Source organism: Vipera ursinii, assembly GCF_947247035.1.
Source record: "Vipera ursinii genome assembly, chromosome: 2".
Lineage (NCBI taxonomy): Eukaryota > Metazoa > Chordata > Lepidosauria > Squamata > Viperidae > Vipera > Vipera ursinii.
In genome coordinates this window covers 121,969,793-121,996,240 of record NC_139513.1, presented here as the reverse complement: position 1 = coordinate 121,996,240, position 26,448 = coordinate 121,969,793, and the positions used below count along the sequence as shown (strand labels likewise).

At 40.8% G+C, this 26,448-nt stretch overlaps 1 protein-coding gene across 3 annotated transcripts; it reads left to right on the top strand.

The window, feature by feature from the left end:
- Positions 1-2,041: 2,041 nt before the first annotated feature.
- MRPL27 (mitochondrial ribosomal protein L27) lies at positions 2,042-11,589 on the top strand. 3 transcript variants are annotated; one of them, XM_083353151.1, is made up of 4 exons: positions 2,042-2,149; positions 4,066-4,188; positions 8,906-8,973; positions 10,557-11,586. In XM_083353151.1, the coding sequence occupies exons 1-4, from the start codon at positions 2,095-2,097 to the stop codon at positions 10,761-10,763; spliced, it is 453 nt and encodes a 150-aa protein (XP_083209277.1). In that variant the 5' UTR covers positions 2,042-2,094; the 3' UTR covers positions 10,764-11,586. The 3 variants fall into 3 exon arrangements, with proteins under 3 accessions (XP_083209277.1, XP_083209276.1, XP_083209278.1); XM_083353150.1 differs by lacking the exon at positions 2,042-2,149 and adding an exon at positions 2,183-2,258 and having other exon boundaries at positions 10,557-11,589; XM_083353152.1 differs by lacking the exon at positions 2,042-2,149 and adding an exon at positions 2,330-2,386 and having other exon boundaries at positions 10,557-11,588.
- Positions 11,590-26,448: the final 14,859 nt, after the last annotated feature.

Sequence of the window (26,448 nt, the reverse complement as noted above, 5' to 3'; positions counted from 1 at the left end):
AGCCCCCTTCAAAGTGAGGGAGTCAAGTTTGCAGGGGAACTCCAAAATTCCATTTTTTGTCATTCCAAAAAATAAGGGGCCATCACTGAACAATTCTTCTGTCCATGCCTCTTCCAATCATTTGCCTGCCTGATGGTTTTTAATAACGAATCAGAATGGAAGATCTCAAATATCATCAGCATCCTATACTCCTGTCAGACAGAAAGACAACATACTTGTATTTTAAAAATTATAGCATTAATCTCCATATATTCTAATTATTTGCATTATGATATAATCCAAATATACTTACAAGAGAAAGGTTCATATACCATCCTTTCTTTGATGTGAAACAAGCAGGATTCTGTCACCAATTATGTGAATTTCTCCTAGGGAAAGAGAATACCGGTACTCATTATGAAATGAATTGTGTTGCCTGCAACTTTAATTGTATAATCTGTTTTATTGCCAAAAGGACAGAGATATTTTTGTCTAGGAAGATACAGAAGTTGTTTGTTTTGGAAGGATGAAATACAGAAATCCCCTGCCTTTTTGAAGAATTTCTTATGAGCTGTTGCATATGCTCTATTTCTGATTCCTAAAGATTTTGACATTTTCACAAAAGAGACCTTTTCTCCATGAATAGTTTTCCCCTTATGATGCTTGATCTATATAGCAGTATTTCTCAACTTTAGAAACTTTAAGCTGGAAGGCTGGGGAAATCTGGGAGTTTAAGTCCCACTCATCTAGAAACTCTAGGAAGAGTATACAGAGCAGACCAACAAAGCTGATTAGGGGACTGGAGGCTAAAACATATAAAGAATGGTTGCTGGAACTATGTCTAGTTTAATGAAGAGAAGGCCGAGGGGTGACATGATAGCAGTGTTTCAATATCTCAGGGGCTGCCACAAAGAGGAGGGAGTCAAGCTGTTCTCCAAAGCACCTGAAGGCAGGACAAGAAGCAATGGATGGAAACTAATCAAGGAAAGAAGCAACCTAGAATTAAGGAGAAATTTCCTGACAGAACAATTAATCAGTGGAACAACTTGCCTCCAGAGGTTGTGGGTGCTCCAACACTGGAAGTTTTTAAAAAGAGACTGGACAACCATTTGTCTGAAATGTTATAGGGTTCTTGCCTGAATAGGGGATTGGACTACGTAGATAGCCTCCAAGGTCCTTTTCAACTCTGCTGTTGTTGTTGTTATCTTAAAGTTGCTAAGGTTGAGAAACACTGGTCTCTAGTAAGAGTACATGCCTGCTGTCCTTTTGCATGTAACAGTTATGGCTGCAACCCTATAAACACTGGATTGTGTATAAACACTGAACTGAGTAAGGCACACTGAACTGAGTAGACAGATACCATATAGAATGCATTGTAGAGCCATTTGCAGCTACAGCCCCGTGCAGGGAAGTGGATCTGCTCAGTACACATACACATAGGATTAATTGCTTCAAGTTGCTGCTAGCGGTAACACTACTTTTAAACCAAAACAGCTAAAGATGACCTAAGCCTATCTCACTGATGGGGGTGAGAGCAACGATGAACGAAATATTGTGGGTTCATAACAAAATAAAGAAGTTATCAGATTAAGTTTATAATGTTGTCCAATGCCCAACTGTATACATGTTTATAAAATACCCCAAGCAAATCATACTTTTTAAATTTTTTTGAAACACTCTTCTGTTATGGAAAGATTCGTCTAAAATCTTATGATAACAAACGGCAGATTCCAGATTTGCTTTTAAACAACAAAAAAGAATAATTGTACTATACTATACATAGGAAGGAAGGAAGGAAGATTCCTCGAGACGAACAAAGTTCCTTTCCGTTTACGCAAACCGCCTTAAAATATGACCCAGCCTTCACCACGTGAAGTCGTGTGCTCGTCGTCTGAAGCCAGAATTCTCCGTTTAGAAAATCATACGAAACGTTTCGGCTCTCACCCCATCGCTTCCAATCTCTTTGCAACGAGACCCTGCACCTCCGAAGTCAGGCGCCGGCTCATTCGTTCAAACATTCGTTCAAATCCCGCGCTCTGTGCCGCCGCTGCTCCCGGACCCGGAAGTGTCGCAGCGCAGGACGGGGCGCTTCGCAGGGCGGCGAGGGAAGGTCAAATGGCGGCGCTGCTGGGCGGGCTGTCCTTTTTGGGCTCCGCGGCCGGCAGGCAACGTGAGTCGGAAAGGTTGTTGGGAGGGTGGAAGCCTGACTGAGTTGGTGATGACCTCCGGGGAAAAGGCAGCAGGCGGCGGCAATGGAAGATTTGGAATGCAGTCTTCCAGTGTGTGAAGTTGCGGGCAGGAATTCAGCGGCGGGGGGGGGAGCGCGGAGGCTTTGCTTGGCGTAGCCAATCTTCCTTTCGCCTGCAAATGGGTCAGAGGGATAGGTTCCTAGGGGTTCATGCACAAGGTTTGCAACCAAATAGGCCGGCGATCCTTTGCAGAAGTTGGTGCATTTCTCCCCGTCCACCCCCGTCGCCATCCGCATTTAAGAGCGAGCCTGGAAAGAGCTCTACAAAAGTTGGGAAGCCTGCTCCATCTGCTGGGTTATATTATGAGGGATTCTACTAAATGTATTATTGCTCCCTTGGAGAATTCTTTATCTTCCTTCACTGGTGTCACAACTCACAAAATGTTGTTTTAGCTAAATATGGAGATTCTCAGTCATCCAGGTAATAGTTATCCCAAAGATGTTTTAAAGAAGCTTCTTGGATGAGAACCGAAAGGTCTTTAAAGAAAAAGTCCAGTTGCCCCGTGAAAAAGCATCGTTGGGATGAGGTGTTTTAATGGTGCTATGGCTAGGCTTCATCAGCTGTTAGAATCTAGTTTGTTCTGCCTTTTTTTAAAATTCTGGTACAGGTAGTCCTCAACTTACAACCCTCCATTCAAAGTTACAGCGACAGTGAAAAAAGTGACTTACAACCATTTTTCACACTTATGACCATTGCAGCATCCCCATGATCATGTGATTAACATTTGGATGCTTGGCAGCTGGCTCATATTTATGATGGTTGCAGTATCCCAGAGTTATGTGATCACCTTTTATGACAAGCACAGTCAATGGAGAAGACAGTTTCACTTTATAGCTGGGTTACTAACTTAACAATTGCAGTGATTCACTTAACAGCTGTGGCAAGAAAGGTGGTAAAATGGGCCAAAACTCAGTTAACAATTGTCTTACTTAGTCACAGAAATCTGGGGCTCAATTATGGTCGTAAGTTGAGGACTACCTGTACAGCAATCCCTCTCAGTTCTAGAAGGATGGTAAAGGCAAATCATGTCTGAAAAACCTTGCCAAGAAAACTGCAGGGATTTGTGCAAGCAGTTGCCAGGAACCAACACTGATTTGCAGGCACACAAACAGACTTAGACACATGGGGGAGAGTTCAGAGGTCATCTGCTTCTCCCCTATTTTTTGTTCTCAGGTCTGCGTCAGGTCTTTTTAAAGGAAAGGTGGCAGAAGAGCTCTGAAAGATACTATTGCATTGTTATTAAATGTCTAGCTTTAAAAGAAATTGAATTTCCTGCATTATCGTAAATGTATGCACTTAGTATAAAATACAGTCGCCTGCAGTTTGGTGGAGTTGCACTTACTACGGGTGCTGCATTTGGTTGCCAAGGAGCTGTCTTTAGGAACAATTTGACTGAATAATCGATAAACTTATAAATTAATAATTCTGAGTGTTTGATTGCACCTCTGTGGCTTGCCACTTTGCTACTTGCATGATTGCTTGCTTCAAATTCTGTAAAATCTACCTGTCCAGCATCCATGCCCTAAATAGGATGCTGAAGGTTACTACCCCAGAAAAGTTCAGAAATGTTTTGCTGGAGTTTGCTGCTTTATAGTTGTGGAACAATCTCTCCAACCTGAAATCTGGAAGATTGAACTCTCCTGATTTGTTTTATTTTAGAAAAGCTGTTAAAACTAAACTTACTAAACTAAGCTGTAGTTATTTCAGATTGTCTTGAACATGGTTTATGGCTGAATTGATTTGCATTTTGGACTGGGAACTGCTGGCTCTTAGCTCACAATTTTTATTATCACACTAATAATTGGAACCTCTTGCTTTCTTCCCCTTCCTGTAACAGTTTTGCCCATTCCCACACTCAGTGCAATTGTAGTAAGGTTTGCATCCAAAAAAACCGGAGGCAGCACCAAAAATCGTGGAGGGAACAGAAGAGGGAAAAAATACGGCTTCAAAAAATTAGATGGTAAGTTTCTTAATCACTTTACTGCAGTTTCCTGTTTATTATTGTTATTATTAACACCCCATGAACAACAACAATTGAAAAAACCCCACCCTGGATTAATTTTCTTGCCCTTTGCTATCAGACATGGACTATACTGGTTGAAGGGCCATGCCTTTGTTGATTGAAGAATTTTTCCCTTCCTCTTCCCTTTGTTCCGTCCAGTTCTGCCATTTCAGCCATCTTTATTCTTTTTAATTTTGGGGTGGGTTTTTTTGAATATTTTTACCTATTTGTAAACTGCCAGAGCTGCTGGGAGTTGGGCAACAAATAAAATTTAATGAAGTATTGTTATTTTCATCTGTTCACACCAATGAAGTCACAGCTGCTAGTTCTTTAGCTGGTATTGGCCTTCATATGCATCAAATCTTTCCTGAGGACTTAGGCCAGGGATGGCCAACCTTGGCTCTTGTATGACTCATGGACTTCAGCTCCCAGAATTCCTGAGCCAGCCATGCTGTAGTCTCTAGCCCAGAGAGTGGTAACGTCTGGCTAGCTGGGGAATTCTGGGATTTGAAGTCCACATGACATAGCCAAAGTTGAACAACATTGCTCTAGGCCAGGGGTGTCTTACTGTCGGCCCGCAAGCCGGACACATCATGACAAAACCGCACCCACTCCATTGCGGCAATGGTAAAAAAGCTCTGATACATCGCGCGACGTCATGTGACATTGCGAGTTTGACATGTCTGCTCTAGGCTGTTCTTGCTGGAAATTTATTTGGGTTCCGGTGTATAAAAAAGAGGAAGAGAAAAGCTGATCAGAACTTCCCTAGAGCAAATTGTTCCATTGGGATGAGTAATTTTCTGTCTTCAAGAATTAGTTCAAGACAGCAAGTCCCAAAGCTGTAATTATAAGGTGGGTGGGTGGGGAATGGCTTGCTTTGCAACAATGCCAGAGAGTTTCATTCCATTTCCTCAGCATCACGGTTTGGCCAATTGCCCTGCAGAAACGAAAGCATTGCCCAGTCTATGCCTATGCTGGCTCAGGAATTCTGGGAGTTGAAGTCCATGAGTCATAAAAGAACCAAGGTTGCTGACCCCTGACTTAGGCTGTTCTAATGTATCATATGTGCAGATTTAAGCAATGTGGCTTTCTGTAATTGACAGATGGAAGTTTTGTCAATGCATTGACATATTAAGTACCGTTTACTATGGTTTGTTGCACAGTCAGCTAGATTTGGCATTTTTAGCCCTCTCTTGATTCCTAAGGACCTGGGATAGGGAGATGTTATTTGACAGAATTAAAGGTATTGTTGTAGGATGTAAATTGTTCTAGTTAGAACCAATTGCCTTTTGCGATTGATGAATATTATTTGGGCATCTGGATATTCCTGTATTATGCCTATCAACTATGAGACAGCCAGTAGGTGATAGAACTGCAATAGTTTTGAATTCTGCCTGTTTATTGCAGAATATGGGTCCACTATTTAAAATTAGTGCTTACATTCTGTACATTTTTCTTTAGAATGTAATTTGGGGGGGGTGGGAATACAGTAGGGAGAATCTAAATAAATTAAGTGAAAGGTTCTGAGCTGTCTTATCAGGCTTACATAACTCTGAAAAAAGTTGCTGATGATTCTTTTATGCTATTGTTGATTGTTGGTGAGTAAACCTGACTGATAAGTGGTGTCATAATTGTAGCTAGTGGTAAGTTATTGGGAAACCAAAGGGAAGATAAGGATATTCAGTAGACTCCGTATTTTGCAGAAGTATCCCTCCAAAGCACCCCCAATAGCAAAAATACGTTTTAAACCAAAAGCCCTTAGGGGACAAAAATCTCCCTTCCAACCCTGTGATTCTGTTATTCTCTGATCATGTCCTAGAAATGGGTGCCTCTTATGAAGTCCAGTGTGCAGTGATGTATTTATTACTCTTTATGTTACTACAGGGTTCATTCCCATGTGTTTATTTAGAGAGGGAAGAGTTTGGGAGGAAAGGAAATGAAAAAAAAATAGCAAGGATTGGCTCCAGATCTCCTCCCCCCCCCCAAAAAAAAGCAGTGCTTCTCAACCTCAGCATCTTAAACTGTGTGGATTGCCTGGGGAATTCTGGAACAACTTAAAAGTGGCTGAAGTTGAGAAATTTTGTTCTAACAGCAAGAGGTTAAAGACCGGATGTGGGGAAAAAACATAGCTTGAACAGTAAGATATTGAAGAGCCCAGATGTGGGGAAAAAAATAATTGTAAGCTTTTTGGTGTGGCTTGCTTTTGTAGAGCTATGCACACATGAAGCTTTAAGGGAATATGCTACAAAGAGTTTAAACTCTAGCCTTGATATTAAGGAGACTGGAGAGAGTGTGTGTGTGTGTGTGTGTGTGTGTGTGTGTGTAGGTGGGATAGGGAGTCAATAGTCCCTGTATTTCTTCCCCCCCCCCCCCATGATGATGATGACACCATAGTGCAGGGGTGTCAAACTGCCGGCCCACGGGCCGGACGCATCATCCCAAAACCGCGCCCACCCCATTGCTGGCAATGGAGAAAAAGCTCTGATACGTTGCGCGACATCACGTGACGTCGCGAGTTTGACATGTCTGCCATAGTGTGATGATACTTGCCTCAGTTTTTACGTTTTAGGGCAGTGTTTCTCAATCTTGATGAATTAAAAATATATGGACATCATGCTGGCTGGGAAATGCAGGGAGTGGAAGTCCATGTATCTTAAAATTGCCAAGACTGACAAATGCTGTCTTACATAACACCTTCATTAAGCCAATTGAAAGATCACAAAAATGCAGGGTTTGCAAGATCATCTACTGAAACTAAATTCAAAGATTCAAGTCTAATGAAAGGACCTTGTTGGCCTTGCCTGTTCTTGGAGTAATCTAAGTCGGATCAGATGTGCTTCTCTCTTCAATGGACCATCATTGGCATGAAATATCAGCTGTAGATTGGACTGTGGCGCCAGAAAAATATCCCAGAAGAAGCTGTTGCCATATTCTGTATTGCTCATGTAATTTTCTTGACAAAATGTACCTGGAATTGCTAGAAGTCAGTTTTGACTTGAGCAACGCCTTCCTTTTTAACAAATAGTATGTTAATTGCAGTTAAATTGGAATATGCTGCAATCAAATAGTCATGGCTAGAGATTTAGACCACTGTAAAAAGTTGGTTAGATTAGTGTTATTAATAGTTACTAGACAGCTTTATAAGAGACTTTGTGGACTTTCTATGTGTTAAATACAATAACAGATGGTTAACAGATTTGAAGAGGGATGTTTGGGCTAACCTACTGACTGTTTTTTTTTTAAATTTTTTTTAACATATATATTATGTTCAGAAGTTGGGTCGATTTGATTTTCAGATAGAGATCCTCTCTTCTGGAATATTTGTTTATTTAATATAGTAATCTGGTTAAATAGGATTGGGAAAGTTTATAACTATTTGTAGACCCGTTATGTAAAAGGGAGGAGAATTTATTGATTCTTTTAATTATTTATTTTTTCAGGATCCAGTCAGGGTGGATTCTTTATGTTTAATATTAAATTTATTTGATATTTGGATCATTATTCTTGCCCTGTACACCGCCCTGAGTCCTCCGGGAGAAGGGCGGTATAGAAATATTAATAAATTAAATTAAATTAAATTAAATTTCCCCCCTTTTTGTATACTTTTTTTTTACTTTTTGTTGTTAGTGTTGGGATATATCTTTTTCTGTTTTGTATTTTATTCTTGTTGATAAAATAAACAAAAAAAAGTAGCCAGACCAAGCCCTGATAACTTCCAAAGTAAGAGTCCCCAAAACATCAAGTTACAATGCTTAGTCCAAGGCAGACGAGTCATTAATATGCTTCAGGATATGAACATTCTGGCCCTGTAAGGATGCAGAAGGCATTCCCTTCTGCATCCTTACAAGGCCAGAATGTTCTACATAAGTTCTGTAGCCAGATGCCAGATTTCTTCATCCTTCTCATACAAATACAAAACAATTCAGTGTTATCATGGTTCTCATATGGCTGTCTAAACCTCTCCATGGTCAGATGATCAAAATTTGGGTGCTTGGCAACTGGCAGGTATGGTTGCAGCATCTCAAGGTCTTGAGATTGCCATTTGTGACGGTCCCAGCTGCCTTCTGACAAGCAAAGTCAATGTGGGAAGCTGGGTTATTTTAACAACTACATGATCAACAACTGCAGTGATTTGCTTAACAACCACGGCAACAAGGTTGTAAAATCGAGGCACAAATCACTTGACAGCTGTCTTACTCAGCAACCGACATTCTAGTTCCAATTGTGTGGTTGTAAGTCAAAGACTACCTGAACTTGAATCTGGATTCAGGATTACCGAAATGGAACCCTTTTCCTTCTTTTTCTCTTGGTAATCTCAAGATGGCAGTCTACACTAAATGGAGAGAGTATTTGGTGAATTAATGTATGAATGAGGAAATCTTTAACTTAAACTGAGGCTCTTCTGATAAATCTGTTGAGAAAATACCTTGGATATGTGTAGGAACAATGTTACTGCTAGAAAGCCTCAGCCAATCAGATTAAGTAAAATCAGGGGTACGACTGAAGGCTTGAGTCTCAGATCCTTCACCTTTGACCTCTTATCTTCTGCAATGGGCCCCATTTCATGAGAAGGAATGTTAAAGAAAGTTGTTCTGTTGTGCTCCATTTGTATTCAGCTAAAATGCACTCAAGCTGTCTTGTTTCTGAGGTTTAATTACTTTTAACTCATTTACAGGACAATTTGTTCACGCAGGCAACATATTGGCCACCCAGCGTGTGATTCGGTGGCATCCGGGAGCTCACGTAAGATGTTCTCTTTGTTATTTCAAATACCACTTAATTAAGACTTGATTCCATTTTTATCAAAGCATCTGTTTCCTTGCCTTATTCTAAATTATCCTGGCATTAACCATTTTTCATTATGGTCTGCCAAACCTCTTGGCCTCATTTTTTATTATTTTTCAAGATTCTTTCTCTCAGCTGAGACAAGAATACAATTCTTTTTTTGATCTCTCTTGCTATCAAAGTGCCGACATTAATAAACAGAAACTGGAGCGTCTCTCCCACCCTGATTAGAGTTTCACAGAACCACCTCTTTATATTTAGTAAAAATCCAGACCCAGTATAGTTGCCATATGAAATACCAGATTATGTCAGATACACTGAAAACCCATCTTCCTAGCCGGGAGAAAAAACCCTATAGAATACCTGAGGTGAAGCAAGAGGAACACAGGAAAGTGCATTGTGGTGCATTGGATGACTTCAGATCACCCGCGAAGGGGGGTTGGGAATCAAGTTGTGGAAAAGGAGAATAATCAGGCATTTCTTTATCTTGATCTATACTACAACTTGCATATATTTTTGTAATCAATGCCTTCTAAGGAGAAATGCTTGCTTACCCAGAGGCCAAGTCCATACCACGAAGTAACTGGGCAAAATGATATCATAAAATTGGGCTTGCTGGAGATACCATCTTTAAGACTGAAATTATCTTCAGCCATTTCTGGGTGTGAAGAAATCAACTCTCGCCCAACATTTTTTGGGCTCACAAGCTGACATTTATCTTACTCAGCTGGCATCGAACCAGATTCAGGCCAATGGGTTGAACTGTGACATTAGAACTCCAAAACACACCATCGGGAGTTGGTGTCAAGAAAAGATGGTGGCACAAGGAGATGTAATTGGCTTGCAGAGACAAATTACTGAGGGTGAAGGTTCATTCTCCGAGCTTGTAGGTTTGTTTCTGAACATTTTGTTTACCAGGCTAGGTAACATCTTCAGTGGAGTTTCACGGGTATCGGTGTCAGTGTTGTTCTGTTCACCTCCCAGTGACCCTCACCTGAGGTAACCTTCCCATCACAAGCCTCTCACTGAAGACCCTCACTTGACATACCCACACCTGAAGCCCTTATAAACAGAACACTGGCACTCCCTAAACTCCACTGAAGATGTTACCTAGCCTGGTAACAGAATGTTCGGAAACCAAGCCACAAGCTTGGAGAATGGACCTTTACCCTCACTCGAGCTACATATATTTGCCACTATTGCAAACAAATTACTTGCTACATCCCATGAACCAGGTATCCCAGGTTACGAGTGTAAACCCTACCAGAGGAGGGATTCTGAATTTAATCTGCAGAAGTGTCTTTTGTTTCTGCAAGTAATTGGAATCCTGCAGCCTCACTTTGACATATTTGCATTATGCTGTTATCATTCTGGTGATAGTGATGTCTTTCTTGCACAAGCAATTGTGCTTTAGCACACAATTGGCAAACTGTACCAGTGTCTGAGATCTGCTGGCAGTCCCAGTGATAGGCACTGCCTGCACTCTGATCCAGAGGCAGCTGTTTCCTTTCTTTAATTATGATTCTGTTTCTCTGTCCCAGGTGGGGATGGGCAGCAACAAATGCTTGTATGCTCTTGAAGATGGAATTGTGAGGTTCACTAAAGAAGTCTATGTACCTCCTGCCCGGGGCCAGGAAAGCCGAGAAGTGATCTGCCAGTTGCCCAAAGGAGCTGTGCTGTATAAAACTTTCATCAACATTGTTCCTACCGAAGAAGTGGGAAGTTTTAAGTTGATCACCATGATCTGAGAGCTAGTTCTGAATGACTTTTGTTTAGTCCTCTGCAGCTGGGAATGAAGCAATATTTGGAGCAACTATAGCATATCATACAGAGACATGCTTTTAACACACAGCTCTGATGTGCTGCTGATGAAAGAAAGATTGATAGTATTTTTTCCCCCAAAACACAACTGTAGTACTGCTGCTGCTCATTTCAGAGGAACTACTTCAAGCTAATTCTTTATTCTTGGGGTAAAAGCAGATGCTGGAGGTAATTTTCCAATTTAAGAGTGTCCTTAAAGCATTCTCAGCAAATTTTGTAACCAGTATGTCTACCTACAGACATATGAAATTATTTCTTCCCAACTTCAGCGCGTCACAATCTGTACACACTGTAATACCATTACTTGTACATTATGCCAATGTATGCACACAATAAACTTTTGCAGTGTTGCTTGCTATGTACCAAATATGTGCAGCTGCTATAGATGCAGTCTAGCAGGAAGTTCCTATCCCAGCTTAATCCTTATCCAATGTGTCAAAGTAGTAATCAGTTTACACAGCAATTTTATATAAAATGAAATTTCTTTGGTGTTGGCTTGGCTTAGTGCATCCATTAGTGTGGATCCAGCCAGGTGGTTTGAAAACCATAGATTACATGTGAACCATAGTTATTACTTAGAACCAGGTGTGGTTTCAGTCCCAGTTATATAGCATATGACTTATTTGGGAAACCTTTATAACAATACATAATTCAAACTTTATTGCAACAAAAGGAGGAAGCAAGATTACTTGATTGCTTAGACTAATTGCAAATTTGACTTTTATGGTACCTGGGCAGAGCTTGGTCTCTAGATAATTTTTCTGTTAAGACTCATAATTCCAGACCTTGGATATATGTCTGTCACTGTGACCAACTGAAACAGGTGACCTGGGAAATGGTCCACAGACCAGGGATAGGCAACCTCAGGTCTTTTATAACTAGTGGACTTCAACTCCCAGAATTCCTGAGCCAGTATAGCTCAGCTTGGAAACCTCTCCCTTTTCCCTCAGCATGGCTGGCTCAGGAATTCTGGGAGTTGAAGTCCACAAGTCATAAAAGAGCCAAGGTTGCCTACCCCTGGCATAGACAATCAAAATTATAAGAAGGGATTGGATGAAATTCCACAGCAAAGTCTTTGTTTCAGCTTGCTTTCACCCATGAAATCAGAAAACTTTAATGCCTGTTCTAGTACATAGGTGACAACCTACCTTGACCATTAGCCACATTTGCTTGGGCCTAAGAAGAGAGTGCAAATTTAGGGCTTGTCTTCACTGGGAAAATAGTCTAACCAGCCTGTACTGTATAGTTAGAATATGAAATGCAATAGTGCTAGCTTTCATATGCATTACAGGCCCATTTTTTCATGTTTCATTGACAAATGCATAATCATCAGATTCACATATCCCACTGATCCCAAAGCAAACAAGCCGCATTTTGATGGTGTTCTGAGAACTCAGTCAATGAATGCCATGGCTAACACTATATGAGGTGGGTTGTTTTAGCAGATCTGACATAAAAATAAGTCTGGCTGACTTGACATATCCCATCAAGCCAAAATGATTATTCGATAGGTCATGGTGACTGGCTTCATATTCCAATCTGAGTTGAAACTTGTTTATAGCTTAATGCAGTGTGTGAAACCAACAAACTGGAGGCCCATTGGTGCTAGCAATGTCCACTCCCTAATCACCCTCATTTCCTTCTGTTTTTTACCTACAGATACGTAGCTGTAGTTCTAACTAAAGTTCAAGTAAATCATTCAACAGGCTATGGAACTCAAGACAGTAATTAGCTGTATAAATACAGCATGTTAAGCGGCAGTGTGATTTCTTTGATTTTGGCTAATTGGTTCATGGCCTGTTTACAAACCATGGGTAAAACAAAGGTCTCATGTATGAACCAAGCTGTTAAAAGAAAGCCTACTTGCCTTTAAATATGAAATACAGTAGTACAAGTACACTGTTGGGGCGGGGGTAGGAGCACAGAAACATAAATTTACTAAAGCTATCTCTTTATGTGTTAGCCATATCAAGTGTTACATCAACTGTCCTTAAAATAAAACCTTAATACAAATATACCTGAACTCACATCTGTTCTTTTCAATCTCACAGACAGGAAAGGGTAAATAAGTAACTTCATTCTGGTAGCTTACATGTTAGACTGTAGAAGAAATCCCAAGCATTTCCCAATTAGATTAATTTTCATTGATGGCATTAGGAACATTTGGAGTGATTATTAATCAAACAAACAAACAAAAACCTGTCCCCAAATCCAAACAAAAAAAAAACAGATTTAAGCTTATCAAGATTGCCTGAGCTCCAGCTGACAAGTAGAATAAACAATTCTGGTATACATGTTAATAGCTAAAGCTTCCCTTCCAGGGAGATTTCTACATTTTGACAGGTAACCCTTTAATCAGTTATGGCTTAGCTACAAAACAGGCTATTTGTATTTCAACTGGGGAAACATGAGACATAAGTGCCAGACTTGTCTTCTGCTTAATCTCTGAACTTGTCCGGATCTTCAAAATGGCTCCCACCCTTCAAAAGGAGAAAAATAAATCCCACCAGAATTTGTCCGAAGAGTTCATTCACTGGTATAGATTGATGAAAATAGCCAGAGGGTAAATTACATTCATCGTGTCACTTAAAGCCCCGAATTGTGTTCTGTGGATATAATTCTATGACAGCAAAAAGAAAAGAAAATGTTCAGGTAAGTATCTTGAAAGTTTGGCAGCTCTAACAGGTACTTTTTTTAAAAAAAGGGGAAGAGCTGCTGTACATTCTCTGAAGGTGGTCTTTGAACTAGAAGCCTTTCTCTGTCTTTAAAAAAACAATGAGGGAAGGTTCAATGGCTTTGTCTGATGTTTAGCTTCTGGGGATCAAACAAATTCCAATGTTGTATCTGCTTGACTTACTCCTGCAGCTAGAAGAGCATCTGGAGATAAACTTGGAAGTAGTCTCTAGCCCAGAGAGTGGCAATGTTTGACTAGCTGGGGAATTCTGGGATTTGAAGTCCACACGACATAGCCAAGGTTGAGCAACATTGCTCTAGGCCAAGGGTGTCTTAACTGCCGGCCTGCAGGCCGGACACATCATGACAAAATTGTGCCCACCCCATTGCCGGCAATGGGGAAAAAGCTCCGATACGTCGTGTGACGTCACGTGACATTGTGAGTTTGATATGTGCTCTAGGCTGTTCTTGTTGGAAGTTTATTTGGGTTCCGATGTATAAAAAAGAGGAAGAGAAAAGCTGATCAGAACTTCCCTAGAGCAATTTGTTCCATTGGGATGAGTAAATTTCTGTCTTCAAGAATAAATTCAAGACAGCAGTCCCAAAGCTGTAACTGTAAGGTGGGTGGGTGGGTGGGTGAGAATGGCTTGCTTTGCAACAATGCCAGAGAGTTTCATTCCATTTCCTCAGCATCACGGTTTGGCCAATTGCCCTGCAGAAACGAAAGCATTGCCCAGTCTGTGCCATGGAGAGTGGAGGACTCATTCCCAGCTTACACCGAAGTGTTCCTCTGAGTCTGGTAAGTGGGAGAAGCTTGCAACATGTCTGGCAGGCTCTGCCTGGTTGATAACTCTGAGCCGGCTCCGGTTCTTGACAACGCGGCAGGATACTTCAAGGCCTGTTCATAAGGGGGCGGTAACTGTGAAGAGAAGATCAGGAACACGGTATATTTCATGCCAACTGAGCTCCATGCTCCATTAAAGAATTAGTAGAGGGGCAACATATTCACCAGCCACTATAACCAAATGAAAGCTAGGTGATTTCAAGGCCTTGCACACATGGCTGAATAAAGGTGGAGACTGAGGCAGATATGAAGAAAACCTCTTACAATTATTGAATGGATTCTATTACAAAGACTGTAAATAAAAATTCATTGACTTGGGCCTGCACATATTGTACTAAGCCAAAAGAATTAATGGGTGCAAGTTTGATGCCAGGAATCAGTACAAGAACAAAGCAGTATTAGACTAGTTTAACTTCCCAGGATACTCCATTACAGATCTCAAAGTAGCTGTTTTTGCCAGCACAATTGACTGAGCAGCTGCTGAACTCACATGCATCAAAAGGTTTCAGGTCTTCTCAGAAAGCCTCAACCAGCCCAATGGATAAAAAAACGCCGTTTTTTGTAATTTGTCTCACATATAATCTGTATCTACCTAACCAGCCTTTCTTTCCCCCACTGCACTCCAATTTAAATCCTGCCTCAATTTAGACACACTGTGCCTCTGAAAAAGGGAGCTGCAGTGCACAAAAGCCTTTGAATAAGATGTGTTTTTCTGAAGAGTTCTCCTGATTACTACAAAGTAATCCAATTCTTGTAAAATAAGCCACACCTGGGTATTGTGCAGATCCACTCATTATGTCTAATAATCCATGGTTTATGGTTTGGACTGGAGCAATGGGTGATCTCAGCCTTTGCATGTTATACAAGAACAGTGCAATCCAGTGCAATGGACTTTCTGCATTCTTCCTTTCATTTCCATTTCTTTGCTCAGCTCTCCTTAGAACAGAGGCCTCTAGTCACCCTAGCAGCTTCTTTATACTTCTTTGTAACTTTTTAAATAATAAGTTATTCTTTTCTATTTTTTCCCCTATTTTATCTTTTCACTGTTTACTATTTACTATTTGGTTTATTTTATTTTACATTTTTTACTATGTTAGAAATTTTTTCAATAACACTATGATAGGATGTAGCGTAGTAAGTCACACTTACCAGCAACAGGAAGGCAAGATGTGGGGGAGGGACTGGTTGGTCCCATACATATAGCACAGGAAATGCGTATTTCTTATGTGTGAAGTGGGTGTTTGTAAACATGCCAAATGTTTCAAAAAATTGTGATAGCATTTTCCCTTAGTTGTTGCAATTAAATTACCGAGCAGCTGAGCAAGTGATGCACTGCACTGAAGGAAATGAAATAAACTGCAAAGCAGTGCAACATGATAAGCATCTACCTTACAATATAACCTACCAGAAGTATGTCTATAGCTTTCTATTGGCATCTAAATGTTGTGTTTAAACACCTGTTACGTAAACTAGGATTGTCATCCATTGCTTTAATTATACTTAAGCTGTAATCCTACACCCATTTATTTGGGAATAAGCATTTCTGAACACAAGGGAAACTCCGGTAAACATAGGTAAGGTTGTAGTATTGTCCATTAATAAAGGTACATGCCTTTGCATGCAGAAAAGAACAAAAGTTCTGAAACTAGAATCATGCTTAGTTTTTAAAGGGTGCCAGTATACATGGCAGGGGATAAAAATAAAAGAAGGGGTATGCTATCTTGTATTTGCATACACACAAATGATTTTTTAAAATCTGGGCTACTTTAATGAGGGACTCCTTTTTTATTGATTAAAGGTTTTAAACCTCTTAATGGGAACTGACTGACTTAAAGGTAAAGGTTCCCCTGCGTGCTAGTCGTTTCCAACTCTAGGGGCCAGTGCTCATCTCCGTTTCAAAGCCGAAGAGCCAGCGCTTGTCCGAGGACGTCTCCGTGGTCATGTGGCCAGCATGACTAGACACCAAAGGCGCACGGAACGCTGTTACCTTCCCACCGTAGTGGTCCCTATTTTTCTACTTGCATTTTTACGTGCTTTCGCACTGCTAGGTTGGCAGAAGCTGGGATGAGTAACAGGCGCTCACTCTGCTATGTGGCACTCGGGATTCGATCCGCCAAACTGCCGACCTTCTGATCGACAAGCTCAGCATCCTAACCCACTGAGCCACCGCGTCCCTTTCTGACTGACTTAGATTCTCGGAAATCTACCATACTGGTAGGAGCCTTCTGATAAAATAAGCGTCTCCCCCCACCAAGAGGAAAAGAGAATTTTTATCAGAAGGGCCAATATCCCCAGACATATCCCTTCCTCATTTCCATCACAACTTCCCACAAATCTTATTTTTCTGATGGAGGAGAGGATGAATTGATGGATAGAGGAGAGGCTTTGGATCAAGAGAACTTAAGGACTTATTTGCTTTCACCCATACATTCAAAGAGCTTTTAAACTAAGATAGGGTTTGGGTTTGCATAATCACCTTCCTTTTTTTTTCAAAGGGAGAAACTGTTGATTTAAAAAAAAGAGGAAAAGCCAAATTCAGAGATACTATATTCCTTGCTATGCCTGGCTGATTTGTCAGCAGCAAGAGCATGGATTCACTGGGATTGCAACACTAGAGCTCTCCGCAAACAGAAGAGACTTGTTTGGCAGACAATACCACCTGCATTTTAATTAATAATTTTTGTGACAATTTTAGTGTGTGTGGGGGGGGGAGGAGAGACGATTCTTCCATAAGCCTTTGCCCTTTTGTGTAGAAAACAGTTGATTAATCAGAGAACTGTTGGGCTGCATGAGAGATTTCAAAACTAATTTCATTTATATTTTTGAAAGACTGTTTTCTTGAAAGACAATGCACATCAGCAGTAGCAATGAATCAGTGCAATAATAACAAATACATTTTAAAAATGGAATATTGTAATTCACAGACACATATCTGGCATCAATAATTCCCCATCAATGAGGTCTCAAAGGGATTTGGGAACAGCCAAGTTTTTATAGGATTTTACATGTTTCTGGAAGGAATCCTGTAATTCAGAGAATGGAATCCTCTTTGCTTTGGGATGAGGGGAAATTCCATAAGGAATGTCCATTTCGGTCATAGAAACTCTCATGTTTTCTCTTTCTGCTCTGTATTCAGATTGGACAGTGATCAATATTTATATGTATTTATATGTAGGGTGTGTGTATGAATAATGTGTATATGTGTGATACATGTGTGTATGGATAGATATATACTTTCTTTTGAGAGCAGGCAACAGAAGTTCATTTTTAATGTGAGCCAGTGTGCTCATAGTAAAAAAAAATGACAATAAAGCTTATCTTATCTTATCTAGAAAAAGACAGGTAGAAAAGGAGTGATTGTCACCTATTACATCAAAAATACACATGTACAATATTCCAGGACTACACAGAGACAGGGAAATTGTCAAGGTATAAATCACCTTAGTAGAGGGCGAAGGACCGTGCTTCAGAGGATGCATGATGTGCGTGAAGGAAGGAAATAAAACACAATGCATAATCTTACTAAATACCTTTTAATTACAAAACTAAATATATATTATAAAGACAGCTAGCTGACTACATCCTAACGTAACAGACAGTAACAGCAAAGTGAAAGAAAATAAAAGAATAACTGTGAGAAACTTTTTCTAGACATGCGCACAAAACAGTCTGAAACCATAACATATGGGATTCACTATGGTTACCAGATAAGCTATCACCACAGGTGCAGACTGCAGGGGAAATGTACAGTTAGAAATGAACTTTTCTGATGAACAAAAAAAAAACAAAAACGTGCAGTGACAGAAATTTCAGTATTGTTTTGTGCAGGATGGGAAAAGCTACACCTGCTTAAAATCTTCTTAACTATTCCTAACTATCTTCTCTCTAACTGTTAAAAAGCAGAAGAGTCCGTTCCGCTGTTCTTATTGTCTGGGTACCTTGGCACTGAGATGGAATGTGACATATCCAGGACAATGTTTAATATATTAATCCATATAATTGTGAAAACATGCCCTAAAGACTAAAAGAATCTATAAGTCAAGAGATTAATAAGAAAACGCAAAGAGAGGCCACTGCAAATAAACTATGGTTGCTGAACTTGGCTATGATTCTGAGAAATGAATAAGCATGCTAAGGTTGCTTATGAATTTCTGCAGCAGCTCTAATACATCTGTGTAAAGCAGACATGTCAAACACAAGGCCTGGGGGCCACATCCGGCCCGCGAAGTGGTTTCATGCGGCCTGCGAAGCCATCCTGGAAACAGTGAGGGAATGGCCCCCACTGCCTTGGCCCTGGCCCAGAGACCCTCCTCCTGCCAGAGACCCTCAGATCTGTCCCACTCCTGCCCAGGCCCCCATAGGCACCCTTGATGCAAACGATGTAGAGCTGGCCATGCCCACCGAGTAGGCCATACGCACTTTAGCCACGCCCACCCAGTAGGCCATGCCCACCCAGGCCACACCCACCCAGCCCCCTGAGGGCAACCGCAATGCAGATGCGGCCCTCAATGAAATTGAGTTTGACACCCCTGGTGTAAAGAAATGGAACCCACAATAAACATTAACTGTCCTGGGCTTGTTTAGGGCAAAATTTTGCCTATAAAGATATTCAACCTATTTAATTCAGAGGAAACATCTTTTCTAGGAAAGAAAAGGAAGAACATCCTTTTTTAAACCCCACGTTTACAGAATTTCAGTTCCTGGTATCGTTCACTCCTGTCAAGGTGGCTAGAGATGCAGTTCAGAAATACTTGCTCTGCTCTCTTTTCTGACTTCAGTTTGTAAGCTTTGGCAAATATTTATTTTCAAAGCATTCTCTTGATGTCTCACAATGAGTTCCCTTTCCAAAGTCCATTACTTCAGGTTTGGCATGTAGAGAAAATAAACCTTAACACAGTGCAGGGAGAAAAGGTAGGATGAGAGGAAAGAAGTGCTGAATTTTGAGGACAGAAGTATGATCTGAGTACAAAGACTTGAAGCTAGATGCATGTTCCAACCTGAGTTCTTTCTTATCTACTGTTTGGCCTATCTAAATTATGTGCTAATATAAGGGCTTACATATCTGTAGAAAGTGCTTTAAGTGTGCAATATAAGTTGTAATTGGTGTTCAGGTTGCTGACTGTTCTTATTATTTGTCGATATGAAAGTTTTAAGGCTCAAGGCCATTAAAAGTCCCAGCATAGAATTCCAGGTTGTGAATTCAAAAACGTTTACGTTCAGGTAAAGGATCTAGGTTGTAAATTCCACTGGGATCAATTGAATGGACTTTCTAATAATTATATACAAGATTACATTCCTAGAAGTGAAGCTTGGTGCTATTCCATCTCAGTTAAGTATTCTGCTATAAGCAATTATTTCCTTGCAATTTCAATATCATTCACTCCGATTATTAACTCTTTCACTACAGCGCAGGACAGATTGAAAATTGTTTGAAATGGGGCTTCAAAGCACTTATATGAGGATACAGTTTTAAACAAATGCCAATGATATGAAGGAACCATATTTGCACAGGGGCCATGCACTTTTTCCTTTTCTCCTATTATCATTTCTTGTCAAACAAATTCTGTACATTTTGAAGCCCTGAAAGCAGCAGCAATAGGATGAGCCTTTCATTTAACCACAGTTCACTGAGGGTAGAAACAAATCACTATTCTGACTAAAATAACAGAGAAAAGCACCTTCTAATAGACTCTTTTGATTTCGGTGGGCACTGGTGGTTTTACGAAATGTTTCAAAGTATAATTAAAAATATGCACGTTTTTTAGCTGTTCAGTTAAAAAAAAAAGAGTTGTTCCAGCTTTCCTAAAGGTTTTCAGATACTGCTCCACTCATCTCAAGGTCAGTTTTCAAGGCCAGAATACTTTCACAACAGCCTGAGTAGTACCAGAATGCTCAGTACAATCATTTTGAACTCCAAACATCATCTTTTGTACCAGTATTTGTACTAGACAGTGTTTTGAAACACTTTAGATTCAAAAGGTTTTGCACACCACTAGTTGTTAGAAGAGGCAAGATTAGTTTTGTTTCCATTTTCTTACACCACTGTTACAAGGCATAGTAAAGACCCTGATGTCTTGAACGGCTTAGTTAGAGTACTGGGTAAAGGGCAGCCAGAATACATGTCACAGGAGACCTACTGATAGCTTGAGACCCCTAGCTTTTCCAGCCTTCCCTCAAAAGCACATTAGGAATACAACCTCCCTCTTCTCTTTTCCAGGATTCCGTATCTGTATTATCCCTTATCAATAGTATTGTTTATTTTACCTACATCTGACCTTTCCTTCAGAGACATAAGAGGACATACAGAGGATTCTCATCATCTACTTTCTCCACAATCACCTTCTGTGATTGGATGGCTGAGAGCGTGTGACTAGTCAAAACTCACTGAGCAAACTTCCGTGGCTAAAGGTAACTCTAACCTCACAAACACCTCAACCGCTCCAGCACTCTTTCAATTTCTTGCATAGGTAAGTTCTTGCTCTGCTATCTTAACCAGAGGGTTTTTAATATACTCAATTAAAACTAGTGAGAACTCCGAATGGGTGTTTTGAATGGGGGCTGAAGGAGTCTCACAGGTCTGCCTATGACTTGGTATAAGCCAAGCTGTATCCTGCACACAAATATCAAGGTTGGAAGTTGCACTGGTGTCAACTGAATTCACTTTTAAATAATTGGGAAAGAACTATAATAAAAGTAAGTGGCATTCTGTGTCAAGGAAAACCAATACAATTATACATTTATCGCAATTTCTCTTGATTTAGGATAGGTTGGGCATCTGGGATATCAAAATAAATGAACAATGGATTTTGAAAAAATTGATAAATCATTCCCTTTTGCATGGATGAATGAAGAAAATACAGCTATCCAGATGATGGACAACAAGTTGCATCATCTGCATCATTTGCTATCATTAGCCATGTCAGCTTGACCTGAAGCGAGTTAATCATCTAACAAGCCCTGAAGAGTCAGAAATTTCCTATCTGTACTTTGGTGAGTGGTTGCAAACTGAGAGGAGCCACATGTTTGGGGACAGTTTTGCTTGCAGAAAACATCTTTCAGGTTGCACGACCTTGCAGTAAAATGATTACAAGTAAAAACGGGAAAAGGACTTCCTTCCTTTGCTACAAGATGGATAAATAGCTAGACTTGGTCCAAAACAAACACTGCAAGTTTAATGTGGACCCACATGGTTTACTTTGAATTACATATATTTTAGCTGAAATCTTAACAAGGTAAAAAGGTAAAGGTTCCTCCGCACATGCGTGCTAGTCGTTTCCAACTCTAGGGGCCGGTACTCATCTCCATTTCAAAGCCGCTTGTCCGAGGATGTCTCTGTGGTCATGTGGCCAGCATGACTAGACACCAAAGGCGCACGGAACGCTGTTACCTTCCCACCGTAGTGGTCCCTATTTTTCTACTTGCATTTTTATGTGCTTTCTAACTGCTAGGTTGGCAGAAGCTGGGACGAGTAACAGGCGCTCACTCTGCTACGTGGCACTCGGGATTTGACCCGCCAAACTGCCAACCTTCTGATTGACAAGCTCAGCGTCTTAACCCACTGAGCCACCGTGTCCCTATGAAGGTAAAGATAAAGGTTCCCCTGCACATGCGTGCTAGTCGTTTCCGACTCTAGGGGCCGGTGCTCATCTCCATTTCAAAGCTGAAGAGCCAGCGCTTGTCCGAAGACGTCTCCGTGGTCATGTGGCCGGCATGACTAGACACCAAAAGTGCACGGAACGCTGTTACCTTCCCACTGTAGTGGTCCCTATTTTTCTACTTGCATTTTTTACATGCTTTCAAACTGCTAGGTTGGCAGAAGCTGGGACGAGTAACAGGCGCTCACTCTGTTACGTGGCACTCGGGATTTGACCCGCCAAACTGCTGATCTTTCTGATCGACATGCTTAGCGTCCTAACCCACTGAGCATCTCTATCTTAACAAGACAAGGATGGATAAGAGGCAGAAGCAAAGTTGAAAAAAAGCACCAATTATTTCAGATATCCAGAAAGATCCCAAAGACTACTCTAGCAAGATGAGGAACAACTAAAAAATGTTAGCATCTTTATGATCTGTTGCCCTGCACAAGGTTGTGAGAGAAGCTGGAAATAAAGCCATTTGCCTCCATTGAAACCCATGGGGCTATATTCACCATGAACCAACCCACTCAGTTATGGTGTGAACATTTAAATGGACAGATCTCTTATGCACGGTTGCCTTCTTGTCTGCTGTAGCTCCTTGCAGAAGACAGAAAGACTACTTTTCAAAAGATACCAGATGAATCATTAACCAGAAAGAATATAAACAAGTGGCAAGCACTGGAGATTCCTGGAACATTCTGTTCCTTCCTCCAAGATTGGGAAAAAAAGAAAAAGAAAAAATTGAGCAGAGTCCCAAGTTATCTCAATAAAAAGTGCTTAGAAGAAATTCTATAAATACTTCATCAGGGGAATAATTTTATAGAACTAGATATGAGGTAGATATTTTTCATCCTGAGAGACCATTTTTACTGATTGCTCACCTCTGGAGAGACTTCTGCCCATAATCCAAATCTATCAGCAATCATCTGGTGAATCTCCCGTTGCCGATCCTTTTTTCGTACACTCTCATAGCTTGGTAGATGAGGCTGCTCCCACTGGGGAAGCTGATAGCTACCAGGGCTTCCAACACAAAACAATTCATCCCCCTAGATATGCAAAGGAAGCAAAGTCATCCTTCAAAAGTTTGGTAGGTTTACAAGACATGTTTGCCCATGTTTAGTATGCATACTGTCAGCGAGCATCCACATTAGGTTTATACTTATTATCAAATAGATATAAGGTCAGAACCGAGGCTAATGTAACTCTACTGATCTCTTCCTTTCAATGTCTATAAACCAGCCACATCCATTATAGCAGGGGTCCTCAAACCTGGCCACTTTAAGACTTGTGGACTTCAACTCCCAGAATTCCCCAGCTAATTGTCAAGTTTCTGACGTATGGGCTTTTCAAGTGACTCTGAGGCATTGTTTACCTTAAAAGTCCTATATTAGCCTAATACACCGGCAAATGTTTGCTCGAAAGAAGCTGGAATCTGAAATCTCCGCCCCTTGCACAATATATTAAAACACAATTCTCCACCTTTCTAATTTTGTCATTAATCATATTCTCCAATTAATTTAAAGAATCAGTTTCCCTTCCGTTAGAAGAACAGCCAAAGCCTTATCTTCTTTAGAAGGACAAATGGCCTTGAAAGTGCATTCCTACTCTTCCCTCCTCCCAACTTTAAACTAAAGCAATACACAAGTCTTAAAGCAATACACAAGTTTAACATATGAAATAGCTACTTCATCTCTTGTCAAGCAATAACATTCGATGTTAGCAGCGTTTACACTAGCCATGGCTGGCTGAGGAATTCTGGGAGTTGAAGTCCACAAGTCTTAAAGTGGCCATGTTTGAGGACCCTTACATTAAAGTAAGCAAGCATTCAGAGTACTCCAACAATTTTCAGCAAGCAGATTGGTGCTGATTTATGAGACAGAATAATTTTCTTTCCGCTCATGTAATCCTCGACTTACGACCACAATCGAGCCCAAAATTTCTGTGGCTAGGTGAGTCAGTTGTTAAATGAATTTTGCCCCATTTCACAACCATTCTTGCCACAGTGAATCACTGCAGTTGTTAACGTAATAACATGATGGTAAACTGAATCTGGTCTCCCCATTGACTTTGCTTGTCAGAGGGTCACAAAAGATGATCACGTGACCTTGGGGACACTCTGACCGTCATAAATTTGAGCCAGTTGCCAAGCATCCAAATTTTGATCCTATGACCATGGAAGTTCTGCAGCCGTCGTAAGTATGAAAAACAGTCATAAGTCACTTTTTTTCAGTGCTGCTATAATGTCAAACGGTCAGTAAACAAATGGTTGCAAATTGAGGACTACCTGTATACCAGCTATACGTTGCCATATTTCAATAAGGATTTAAAAACTCTGAATTTAAAAAAATACTGTAGCAAATAAAGATTAGGGGGAAAAAAGCTAGGAAGAAGATTTAGAGCCCATCTTCCCGTGCATATCCAATAAAATTATTCCTGATCTGTATTTCAGATTGCAGGGAAAAAGAATACATGTGCATGGAAGACTTCATACGGAGGGAACAGGGGGGCATTCGGACAAGTAATTACAGATAATCCTTGATTTATGACCATTCATTCAGCAACCATTTGAAATTATAATTGCGCTGAACAAATGGTGGTTACAATCAGTTCTCGGTGTTCTGACCATCCCAGCACCCTTATGGTCACATGATCGCGATCTGGGTCATTGGCAACTGGTTCACACTTATAACCAGTTATAACATCCCACAATCCCGACTGTCATTTGCAACCTTCTGTGCCAGCTTCCCCTGAAAATCAATGGGGAAGCCAGCAAGGAAGGTTGTAGATTGCTGGGGGTAAGTCTTCCCCACCCACATATCTTCCCCTAGCTTTTCTGTGCCAGCCACTCATGTGCCCTCCTGCACCCTTCCTGAGCCACCCTATTGAACCCCTGCACAAGCAGAGCAAAAGTTGTAGCCTCATCGCCCCACATCCTTGTGCGCTGTCTCAGTGCACCTTCCTTGCACATCCCCATGCATTCTCCTTGAGCTTCACCTCCCTCTCAGCTTCAGGTATCTCTGCACACCCTCACAGGTCCTCACCACACCTCCTTCGCATGCTTGTGTACCCTCACTGAGCCTTGCTGCATCTCCCTTGCGTCCTCTCTGTCCATGGCCATGCCTCCTTCATGTCCTCCCCCCACTCAGCCACAGCCCACCTCTGCCTGCTGGCCTGCTTGCAAGCCACCTGGAACTTGCAACTTCCTGCTGGCTTCTCCAATGACTTAGCTGTGAAAAGCTGACAGGAAGCCGCCTCATCCAATGACTCTGGGATTTAGTTAACGGTCACAACCAGCACTGCAGGGATTGCCATTGTTAAGTGATGGGTCACACTCTAAAACTGCATCACAGAGGAACAGAAATTCTGGTCCTGATGGCCATTGTATCTATAAAGATGAAGTACTACCCTTTAGAAAAGTGGCATCTCATTGTTCAGCGGAGAAGAAATTGCCAAGTAATTCAGATGAATGTGAAGAATGGCTGTCATGTTAAAACAGGTTTTTTTTTATTTAGCAAATTTATATAGCTGCCCATTTCATTAAACCTGACTGTGGGTGGCATACAACCAACAACAGTTAAAAACAATATAATAGTACTGTAATACAAATATTAATAATTGTAGTAATAACATTCCTCTAAAACTTCTAGCCTTTAATTGTAAGTGTCAAAGGAGACCAAACTTAACTGCATCGAAGCTGATTTTTTTTTCCTAATCTAGTACCTCCATATATACAGGCAATACTCGACTTGCAACCATTTCTTTGGTGACCCTTCAAAGTTGCAACAGTGTTGAAAAAAATGACTTATGACCACTTTCCTCACATAACAGCCAGTGCAGCATCCCCATAGTCACGTCATCAAAAACCAGACATTTGGCAACCGGCATAGATTTATGACAGTTGCAGTGTCCCAAGGTTATGTGATCATCTTTTGGGAAGCAAAGTCAATAGGGAAGCCAGATTCACTTCACAACTAACTTAATAACCGCAGTGATTCACTTAACAACTGTGGCAAGGAAAGGCTGTAAAATGGGGCAAAACTCACTTAACAACAGTCTTGCTTAGCAGCATAAATTTTGGGCTCAACTGTGTTCATAAATCGACGATTACCTGTACCATACTATAATTCCCATAATAATTCTCAGCAATCATGATCTACGGCTATGATGATTGCAGATAATTGCATCTGTTGCCGAACTGGCCTAATCTGGTAGCACGCTGATTCAGGAAAGACCAACACAAACCTACACTTTTCTGAAGAAAACCATTCAAGTGATTTGCAGCATTTTTATATTAAAAAAGGCAACAATCTAGCTTGCTACCCAATTAAAAAGTCTGTAAAGTACGCTAAGGTAGCTAAAGTGGCCCAGTCTTTAGTGTGTCTTAACCACACACTAGAAGCCAACTTCTATCTTTACCTGATCAAAAAGCAGTGTTAACTCTATTAGATTCTTTTCTTG

What these genes read in the sequence shown, in the direction of transcription:
- MRPL27 (XM_083353150.1), top strand. Translation starts at nt 2,198, where the DNA reads ATGACCTCCGGGGAAAAGGCAGCAGGCGGCGGCAATGGAAGATTTGGA. An exon ending in ATTTGGAATGCAGTCTTCCA is followed by an intron (nt 2,259 to 4,065) that starts GTGTGTGAAGTT and finishes TTCCTGTAACAG; the next exon opens with TTTTGCCCATTCCCACACTC. An exon ending in CGGCTTCAAAAAATTAGATG is followed by an intron (nt 4,189 to 8,905) that starts GTAAGTTTCTTA and finishes ACTCATTTACAG; the next exon opens with GACAATTTGTTCACGCAGGC.